Raw genomic sequence first — 11,036 nt, forward strand, 5'->3', positions numbered from 1 at the left:
TGTTAAATGAATGAAAATGTTCAATATCTAATACTCAAAGATTTTCTTGAATAGTGGAATCAGTTGCAATGTTATCTGTTCAAATTTCTAAAAAAATGTAGATTTTGGTTTTTTTAAAGCGTCGTTTTTCTGAAACTAAAATATTTAAACAAAATTGGAATCCTGCATTACATGGAGGATGGTAAATTGATTCTTAATCTGTTTTAGTTTTCACGTAGGTTAACAACTTCACCAATAATTAAAAATCACTTATACTCAAATCTGATCAATTTGCTAATTTCCATACGAGATTTCACCAAATCTAAAGGTGATGGGCAAAACCCGACGAATGATTTGAATTCAGAACGTTAAAACCTTTAAAAATCAGTTATTATAACATAAGCAATTAAAGGCTGTTCCCTTGTGTAGTCAAAATTTTAATTTAAAAGAAAATTGGAATTTAAAAGAAATTTGGATTTTAAAATTCAAGACAGGAACATCAGGGCATAGAAATGACATATTTTATTAATACTTTAATTTACAGAAGAAATAAATGCAGAATTTCCATGTTCAGAAAAAACAGGTTATAATAAGATTAGAATCCAAATTTAAAATAAGAAGCATTATATTGAATTTAACAAATACATACCCGTTCGTAAATCAGCACCAAAATTCGAAAGTTCGTTAGAATCTGAATTTCAAAATAGGGAAATATATATTGAATATTGAAATGTAATAAAGCGATAAGAGCTTATATGCACGGCTCATACTAAAGTGCATGTTTACTAAATGTAGTTCATCTATATTTGAATTCCTTTTCTTCATTTTCATGTGAAGGGTAAATTTAAAATCACTAGGCGATATCTTGAATTTGAAAAAGATCAATCGCTATTTCTTCTATTCTCTGTTTGAAAATGAAATTCTAAAGATTCAATTGTATTTGAGAGAATTTAGACAAAACAGATAATTTGCTGAGAAGAAAAATGAAGATTATTTTATTTTGAAGACATTTGGGGGTTTTTGTTCAGATGTTAAAACCATTTTATATTCAAATTCTTCCTGTTTTTTAAATAAGAGGTTAATAAAATATAATTTTTTTTTTGAATTCACAATATATTTTTATATTAATGATAGAAAATCTTCAATTACCCATTGAAGGCTTATATTGGATAGGTAAAGGTTAAGAAATTTTAATGAGCTATTGTAAATTGATAAGAAATAAATATTGAAGGCACAAACAAACTAGTTTTAGTAAATAATACAGATTTGAATTAAGCTTAGAGTTACTACTTCGAATCTTTTTTCGCACTTCAAAAAGGTTAATATAAAATCATGATCGATTAAAAAAAATATTTTTAAAAGTTGACTTGAAAGTTGCTTGGAATTTCAAGCTCGTAACATTTTGTCGCCTTCAATTTACAAATTAGGTCCTGAAAAGGACAATTGTACTAACAATACTTTTGATATCTAAATTAAGATTTAAAGTCTTGAAAGAAGGTTAGGTATCGAAAAGTTAAGTAGAAGCTTTAAATTAAATTTAAAAAAAATATAACAAAGGAATTAAAGGTTTGGTAAAAAAATTAAAAATAATTATTGCTAAAAATATGAACAAAAAGTTTTTTTTAGCATTTAAGAACGAGAATGAACAATAAAATGATATTAAAATTTTCGAAAAGATTTCAAAAAATTAAATTGATATATCCATGGATACCCTTCAAAGGTGAAATTGAGCATTTTGCAGCACAAAAATCATAAAACAAGTGGAGTCTGAAATATGTTTTTCAAAAAATTTTTCAAATCAGTAGAAATAAAATTTATGATTTAGTTTATGGAGTAACAAGGGTTGATTTTCGTCTTACAAAAGCGGGATGTGTCTCACTTTTTTCGCAAATATCCCACCTTCCCGCTTTTTTTTCAACAAAGTTATCTATTAAAAAAAAATCATAATTTAGTTTCATTTTATTGCTATATCCAAACTTCATAACACAGACATAGCATACCTTTAAATTCATTGAAAATTCAAGATGAATTGAATCGTTTTAACATTAAAGTTGGATAAAATCAATTAAAAAAACCAATCATATCATACTATTTAAATTCAAATAAATTTTATATTGGCAAAAAAACAATCATAATTTTGGAAATCCATTTAATATTCCAAAGTTCTGTGAAATCTGTGAATATTTCAAAATTTCGTGTTCTGTGACACAGATTCTTGATGAAAATTTGCTCAAAAATCTGTTAAATAACAGATTTTGCTGTGGTGTCAACATCTTTGTTGGGGAATAATAAAAATACCAAAAATACACAATAAATAAGGAAATTGATTTTTAAAACCACTTTTTCACTCAAAGACACGGACACACAAATTCGAGAAAAATAATAAATTTACTAATACGATCAAAAATAAATCAGAATCAATGTTTTGAAAACAATAAGTTAGTTATTAGTAAATTGTTAAAAATGATTATCCTAATTCGGAACTAGAAATTTGAGGCCGATATTTTAAAAACACCAGAAAGCGAATGCGAATTAAAATTTCAAATGAAACCAGAATTTAAAATTTTGTGCCTAAAAATCAGAACACATATAGATATAGAATACATGAATTATAACACCAGGTTTGGAAAGAAATTAAATCCGAATTTTAAAGTAAATTGGAATTGACCATGATTGAATTTAACTAAGCAAAATGTTAAAAAAATGTATATTTTAACTTTTAATCATTTTGAGATACCTACGATGCATTTCTTCTTTTTGAGTAAAGGAGTTGATTTAAAATTGCTTCGGTATCATTTTAAATTTTGAATAATATTTAATCACGAGTTGAATTTATTTAAAATGACGATTGATTTAAATTTGATGAAATGATTTTTTTTATTTCAAAAGTGCAAAATTGGAAAAAAATCCAAATTATTTGTAGGTATTGGTTTGACTTTAAAATACGGTATTTTTAAACATTTTATTGGAAAATGTTTAAAAATTGTACAGTTGAATTTGTTGAAGCCAATTGGTTTTCAGCTTGAATTTGGTGTTTCCAAAATGTGCAACAAGTAATGACTCCAGAATGTTCCAGAAGTTCTTTCACGTGCTTTCAAATGTTCTGGAATTGTTCAAAATTGGCTGTTCGAGGGTTCCAGAACATTCTGATTTTTTCTTACCTTAGTGTTCCCGTTCTTTCCAGAACATTCGAAGAACTTATAAGAGGTGTTTGCGAAGCGAGACGAGTCAGTTACTTTTCAAATTCCGTGCGCGTGGCATTTTTTGTTTAAGAACAAATCCGTGAATTTAAGTAAATATCCACCTTGTTAAGACATCATTTCTATAAATTTGAAGTGTGATAAATACCTAATAACCTTTGTAAATAGAGTGATTGAGAAAATACAAACCCTTTTAAGTTAGAAACCAGTGCGTTTCCTTTCTCCAGAAAAATACTGTCCACTGGCCTAAACAGAAATTGTTAAATTTATTGGAGAAAAAATTCCATGAAGAACAAATCAATGGAAAATGAGGACATTGCTCGCTTATTTTCACTAACTATTCATTTCTTCTTCTTTGATGAAACCTTAATAAAGTAACTTCTAAAAAGTGGTCGTTAGTCTTAAAAGTGAGCTAAAATTTTTTTTTATGAAACCTCTAGAAACAAAATATGAAATTTGCTTTCATCGATGGTAAAAATTTTTGAATTTGTTTGAAAGTCTGGTAGTTCAAAGTTATTTGATTTGAGCATAAAATAAGTCCTTTTTATGGTAGCCTTAAATTTCTTTAAAAAAACGTATTCTATACTCAAATCAAACAAGACCAATGTTATAAACTCTTTTGCAAATTCCAAGATTTCTAACTGTTCCGGGTTGACGGGGGGAATCAAAACTCCGATTTCTTTAGCAGCTTTAATGACAGCTTTAAGCTAGAATTTTATTGTATAATTAGTTTAGGGAAAGTATTGAATTCAAAGTTTAGCGTACATAATTCGGTGTGATTCTATACTTAGGATTCCGTCAACCGGAACTGGATTATTGGGACTGGCCAAATGCTGTAAACGGAATAGGGAAAGGTGAGCATATCCGTTTTGGCATGCATCATGGTTCGACAAACCTGGAATGCCCTAAAGGCAGTAATCTAAGCGGCACTGTCCACTAAACTAATGTGTAGCACTAGTTTTATAGGTAGGTAACAAATTTATAGTTTTTTTTTATATCCGAATTTAGGTAGGGAAATTAATTAATAATTAGCATGGAAAAACACAGTCTAGGGTCTGCTAACTATTCACCGGATATGTCTGTCATCCGTCGTTCGTTGAGATATGTCAAACTGTTGGCCGCTGAACTGAAGTTGAACGCGCCGCCTCGTAATAGCGCGACGCTGGTGCTGGAGCAGTGCGCCCAGTTGCCAACATCCCCTCCCCCGTAACACGGTCAGGATGATCCCGGGTTACCCTCTGCAGCCACGTCTAGCACTGCAAGTTTTGAGATCGATTGCCTTGTGAGCCCCTTTTGAGTTTGAACCATAGCTTTTCTTATACGCCCATCTTGCCCCGGAATGACTTCGTTAACCCTGCCGCGAACCCAACCGTTTCTTCGCGCCTCGTCTACGATGATTACCAGATCTCCTACGCAAACCGGTCGAGTTTCAGCGAGCCATTTCGTCCGACGTGTTAACTCCGGCATATATTCTCGAACCCATCGACGCCAAAACATGTCTGCCTGATGCTGAACCTGGTTCCACGCGTTTTTTAGCACCAGAACTTCGTCCAGTGGTTCTAAAGATGGTTGTTTCACACCGCTGGAACTTCCAAGAAGTAAATGGTTGGGAGTGAGTGCTTCCTTCTCTTCTGCTTCTATGGGGAGATATGTGAGAGGTCTAGAATTGACGATGCTTTCAGCTTCAACTGCTAGTGTCCACAAGCCTTCGTCGTCCAGCTTACGATTTACCACTGCGCTGCTTTCCATAGCCGTCTTTATGGAGCGCACCATTCGTTCCCAAGCACCACCCATGTGAGGCGTACCGGGTGGAATGAATATCCATTTAGTAGCCGTGTTAGTGAATGTTGAAGACAGTCCCTCTTGGATGTTTTGCACTTGCGTCTGCAGTATATTGTCAGCTCCTCGGAAATTGGTGCCATTATCCGAATAAAATTCCAGTGGGGAGCCACGACGGCCTATAAAACGACGAATTGCCATGATGCAGGACTCCGTACTCAGGCTGAAAACCACCTCAACGTGTACAGCGCGCAATGTTAGGCACGTGAAGAGTGCAATCCACCGTTTTGTCGATCTTCTGCCTACTTTGACTGAAATTGGACCAAAAAGGTCGAGCCCAACGTAGGTGAATGGCCGTGTGTATGATGCTAGTCTTGCCGTTGGTAGGGGGGCCATCCTAGGGACTTGTGGTCTGGTTTTGTACACTCTACAGTATTGGCAGCGTTTTATCACCTGCTTGACACGAGAGCGAGCTTGGGGAATATAGACAATCTGGCGAAGTTCGTTAACAACAGTCTCGAAGTTTGCGTGTTTGTATTTACGATGGTAGAAGTCGATCAGTAGTACTGTAACTCGGTGGGTCTTGGGTAGTATCACGGGAAATTTCACGTTGTCTCCTACATTGACGGCCGCACCGATTCGTCCGTCGACTCGCATGATGCTGTGCTCGTCCATGTAAGGACAAAGCTTGTAGAGTTTGCTTCCTTTCTCCATTGGAACTTGGTTCGAATTCAACTTTCGACGTTGATAAAAGAGCGTAGAAACTTCTTCTGGGAAGCCCGACCATTGAGCTGTCCGGAACAGATAGTTTTCTGCTTTCTGCAATTCAGCTTGATTCAGGCGAACCCCTTTCAATCGAGATTGTAGTTCAGCTTGATTGAGACGAACTCCTTTAAACCGAAATTGACGCTTCTCAAAGAGGTCGACGTATCGGAAAACGTAGGCCATCGTTCTCATCATTCGTTCCCATTTAGAATACCTGTCCGTATCAATCATTGACTCTGGGATAACTACAGCTTGATGAACAAAGCAATGTTTTTGTTCTTCCTCAGTGGGCAGGATGGATTTTGGCTGCGGCCAATCTTCTTCCCGTAATAATAAAAATTCGGGTCCCTGGAACCAGGAACTATTGGTATCTAATTGACCACCTTGCCCTAGTTTCGTGGCCATGTCTGCAACATTCTGCTTCGTAGGTACCCACCGCCAATCGGCGATGGATGTCGTCGATAAGATCTCCGATACCCGACAAGCTACAAATTGCGAGTAGCGTCGATGGTCTGAGCGAATCCACGCCAAAACAGTGCCTGAATCTGACCAGAATATGGTTCGTGTTATGTTAAGCTTGTGTCCTTCTTTGATAAATATTTCCAAACGGGCTGCCAGAACTGCGGACTGCAGCTCTAGTCGAGGAATCGACCAGTGGCGCAAAGGTGCAACTTTGGTTTTAGCCGCAACGAGAGAACATCGGAAACCGCCGGTCTTGACTGGAATTCGAAAATAGGCTACGGCAGCATACGCGTTTTCGCTGGCGTCCGCAAAAATATGGAGTTCCAGTTGGCGATAAGATGTTTGGTCGGCGCCCGGGTAGTAGCATCTTGGAACTCGTATGTCAGCTACCTTTGGGAATTGTGAGATCCATTTAGTCCACTTTTCATTAGCTCGATCGTCAATCTCTTCATCCCACTGTGTGCCTGCACGCCAGATATCTTGTAGCAAAATCTTTCCTTGGATGACGAAGGCCGCCAACAGGCCGAGAGGGTCAAACACGCTCATCAAGCACCTAAGCACTTGCCGCTTCGAGGGGCGTCGCTCGCTCGCTATCAGCTCACAAAGCTCTGGTCGGAAGCTAGTTGAAAATGCCAAGAAATCCTCCTTTGGAAGCCAATGCATACCCAAAACTCGTTCGATGCCAGTGTTTTCGAGATTGAGGGACCTTGGATCGGCAGTTGTTGGTTCGCCCAAGCCTTCTAAGACTTTTTGGCTGTTGGATCGCCATCCTCGAATGTTGAACCCACCTTTAGCATGTACGGTCTTTACCTCCTTGGCGACTTCCTCGGTTTCTTTCTCTGTTCCAAAACTGCCGAGATAGTCGTCCATGTAATGGCAATCTAGTATTTCTTCTACGGCCCGGGGATAGACTTTCACATATTCGAGTGCATTTTTCCGTTTTACAAATAGTGCAGACGCGGGGGAGCATGTAGCTCCGAAAGTGGCAACTTGCATCACGAAAACTTCAGGATCTTTATACGGATTTGTTCGCCACAGGAATCTCTGCGCGTTTTGGTCTTCTGGGCGGATGCGGATTTGATGAAACATTTCAGCAATATCTCCAGACACGGCCACTGAAAATTGTCGGAACCGAAATAGTACCCAAGGCAGCTTAGCAAGTTGATCCGGACCTTTTAGTAACATCGTATTCAAAGAGACTCCATTAACAGTTGCAGCAGCATCCCAAATCATACGGACCTTTTCTGGTTTCTTTGGGTTCACTACTATTCCGAGCGGGAGATACCACACCTTTCGCAAATCACATTTCCGCAGCTCTTCTTCTGTAGCACGACGAGCGTACCCTTTCATCTGATACTCTTCAATCTGTTTGTTGACGCTTTCAAGCATCTTCGGGTTCCGTTTGAGCTTACGTTCAAGGCATTCATTGCGTTTTAGTGCCATAGGACGACTGTCTGGGAATTCGAAGTGATCAAATCTCCAAAGCAGGCCGGTTTGGAATCTCTCCCCTTGCCGGACTGTTGTTTCTTCAAGAATCTTCTTGGCTCGCTTGTCACTCTCTGATTCCAAAGCTATTCGGCCCGATACTCCTACATCTTCTAACGCAAAATAGTCTCGCACAGTAGCGTGCAAGTTGTTATCACACGAACAACCATTGTTGTGGATATTCACCGACAGCTCCGATCGGTTTTCTGTAGCTCCACCGTAAATACACCATCCTAGTCGTGTTTTGGTTGCTATTGGTTCTTGGGGCCGACCTTCTTTCACGGAAAGCGGAACTGTCAAGCGCAGATTGTTAATACCGATGAGGACACGAGGAACTGCTTCCTGATAACTGGTAATCGGAAGTCCCCTAAGATGGGCGAACGAACTTGAAAGCGCTTTATGATCTACGGTTTGTTTTGGAAGCGATAACTCCTTCACTGTTCGGGTATCATTTAGTATGTATCTCGGATGACCAATCCCAGAAATGCTAAGTTCTACCACCTTAGAGTTCCACTCTGTGCGCGTCTTGTTGCCTGTCCATCTCAGACAGAGTGTTTGAGGTTCACCTTGCAGCCCAAGTTCGTTAATCAACGCCTCTTCTACAAGCGTCAACGAAGAACCGTCGTCTAGAAAGGCAAACGTTTCAATTTTACGATTTCCACTACCATGGACAATGATAGGTACGATTCGGAACAGGCATAATTGAGAAACACTACGGTGAACGTGATTTTCACAAGTATCCATAGGCGGGCCACGGCCAGTTGGATGCGATCGTTGATTCGTAAAAACTCTGGAAACAGGATTGGTCGCAGGGGGATGGACGGTATGGAGAAGTGGGTGATGTCGTATGTTGCAACCGTTTACGTCACAGTATCCACCAACACGACAGGGACGATGGCCATGAAAGTTGAGGCAATTTCGGCAAAGTCTCTCCCTTTGCACGATCTGCAAACGTTCATCAACACCGAAGGATTTGAACTCCTCACACTCGCTCAGACGATGGTTACTACCGCAAACGCTGCACTGACGTTCCCCCATTTCGACTCTAGGGCGGTACTCGGCGTGGGCGTGAAGTACTCCTCGTTTCGGTTTGTTACGGTCTTCAGCTCGGTTCGAAGTTCCAGAGTAAGGGGTTACTCGTCTGGCAGAATCAACGAGGGCGGACATATATTCTCCGAACAGCTTCAAGTTTACTTCAACACTCAGCTTCTTACAATAATCTGCCCACTGCATCTGATACGGAGTTGGCAAACGGTTAACTAGTTCCGCGAGTAAAGACGGATTTGAAAAGTAGGCTGTTTGATTGGCAGCTTCTAAGGTGTCGCAGAAGCTTTGAACGGCCATGCCGTAATCTATTAAAGTTTCAAGCTTATCGGCTTTTGGGGCGGGAATAATTTTAATTTTGTCCGAAAGAACTTTTATCAATTGTTCAGGTCGACCATAATAGCTGCGGAGCGTGTCAATAATACGCGGCACAGAATTAGGGACAAGAATGCGACTGCGTACAGATTCAAGTGCATCGCCTTTGAGGCAACGCTGGAGGCGTAACAAATTTTCAGCTTGGTTGTATCCACATGCTAATGTGGTAGTGGTATAAGTGCTGATAAAAACAGGCCAGTCAGCTGGGTTCCCAGTAAAGGTAGGGAGGTCTCGAGCCATGACCTGGCGGGCGGCCAATTGCGATGGTGTGGGCGTATAATCTACCATAACTTGGGCAAAATTTAAATATTCATCGGGGCAACTCCCCAGCTGTTTGATCAGTGACTCATGGGGCTCATATAGTTCTTCAGTTGATAGGCATTTATTTGGAATGGTCTTACCTTGATTCTCGGGAAGAGGGGAGTGTAGAGGCGAGGGTACTGCTTCACAATTCTCAGCAGTTACCGAATACACCTGAGGGTTGGCGTCCCGGGTAAGTACAGGTGAAGTGGAGGTGTGATTGGGGATTTTCAAAACGTTATCCTGTTTCGGACGTTGGTTTAGAGCTAGGCACTCTGTGAGCAGCTGACACAATAGCTCCACATTCGGCGTGGAGTTCGATGGCTGTTGTCCTTCTGTGTTCGGGATCGTCCTGGTAGGTAACTGCTTTGTACCGCTTTTCTCGATTATCGGTTTCCGCTTCGGGACTGCACCGCCTATCGGAGCTGGCTGCAGGCTCGTTGCTGCATTCGCTGGTGAAACCTCTTCAGGGATCTGGTTGAGTTCTTTCGGTGGTATTTGTAGACCAGTTGATGATAGTTCATGGATGGTGGGACCGATCTCAGGGCTGGGAAGTATAGGACCATCAGGCGAGCTCTCGATCGGGGAGATTTGCTCCAGCCATGTAGCGGTAATTTGTTGGCTGATTTTGCGATTGAATCGACTTCTGACACTAGCTTCATCTTGGACATTTATAGTTGATTGTAAAAGTTCATACTTTTTGTCCACTAAATCCTTTTCAGCCTGAAGAGCTTCGAGACGAAGCTCAAGTGCTTTCTTCTCCAATGCTCCCTTTTCCGCTAGCTGTTGTAGTTGTAACTGAATCCTTTTTGAACGTGTACTTGATGATGATGCACCACTTCGGACGCTTACTGCTGGGAGACAATTCCGGCAAGTCCAAGGACGATTTTCAATTGATGCAGTGACTCCCGCACAGGTTTGGTGCCACCATTTATCACACACGTCGCACTGCACAAGATTAGCAGCGGAGTCCGGTCGGTCGCATGCCACACAATTAAATGCTTCTTCCGGATTGGTCCCTGGTGTCGGTGGGTCGTTTTCCACTGCCGCCATGTTGTGACGGAAGAACGAATTATCTTAAAGTTTGTTCCGGGTTGACGGGGGGAATCAAAACTCCGATTTCTTTAGCAGCTTTAATGACAGCTTTAAGCTAGAATTTTATTGTATAATTAGTTTAGGGAAAGTATTGAATTCAAAGTTTAGCGTACATAATTCGGTGTGATTCTATACTTAGGATTCCGTCAACCGGAACTGGATTATTGGGACTGGCCAAATGCTGTAAACGGAATAGGGAAAGGTGAGCATATCCGTTTTGGCATGCATCATGGTTCGACAAACCTGGAATGCCCTAAAGGCAGTAATCTAAGCGGCACTGTCCACTAAACTAATGTGTAGCACTAGTTTTATAGGTAGGTAACAAATTTATAGTTTTTTTTATATCCGAATTTAGGTAGGGAAATTAATTAATAATTAGCATGGAAAAACACAGTCTAGGGTCTGCTAACTATTCACCGGATATGTCTGTCATCCGTCGTTCGTTGAGATATGTCAAACTGTTGGCCGCTGAACTGAAGTTGAACGCGCCGCCTCGTAATAGCGCGACGCTGGTGCTGGAGCAGTGCGCCCAGTTGCCAACACTAACCTTTG

The 11,036-nt window shown here is 40.1% G+C and overlaps 1 protein-coding gene across 1 annotated transcript; it reads right to left on the reverse strand.

The window, feature by feature from the left end:
- Positions 1 to 4,394: 4,394 nt before the first annotated feature.
- Positions 4,395 to 10,442, reverse strand: LOC129742789 (uncharacterized). The gene has a single exon (XM_055734731.1). It carries the CDS (start codon positions 10,440 to 10,442, stop codon positions 4,395 to 4,397), a length of 6,048 nt encoding a protein of 2,015 aa, XP_055590706.1.
- Between the last annotated feature and the right edge of the window lie 594 nt (positions 10,443 to 11,036).

This window comes from Uranotaenia lowii, chromosome 2, assembly GCF_029784155.1.
Source record: "Uranotaenia lowii strain MFRU-FL chromosome 2, ASM2978415v1, whole genome shotgun sequence".
Lineage (NCBI taxonomy): Eukaryota > Metazoa > Arthropoda > Insecta > Diptera > Culicidae > Uranotaenia > Uranotaenia lowii.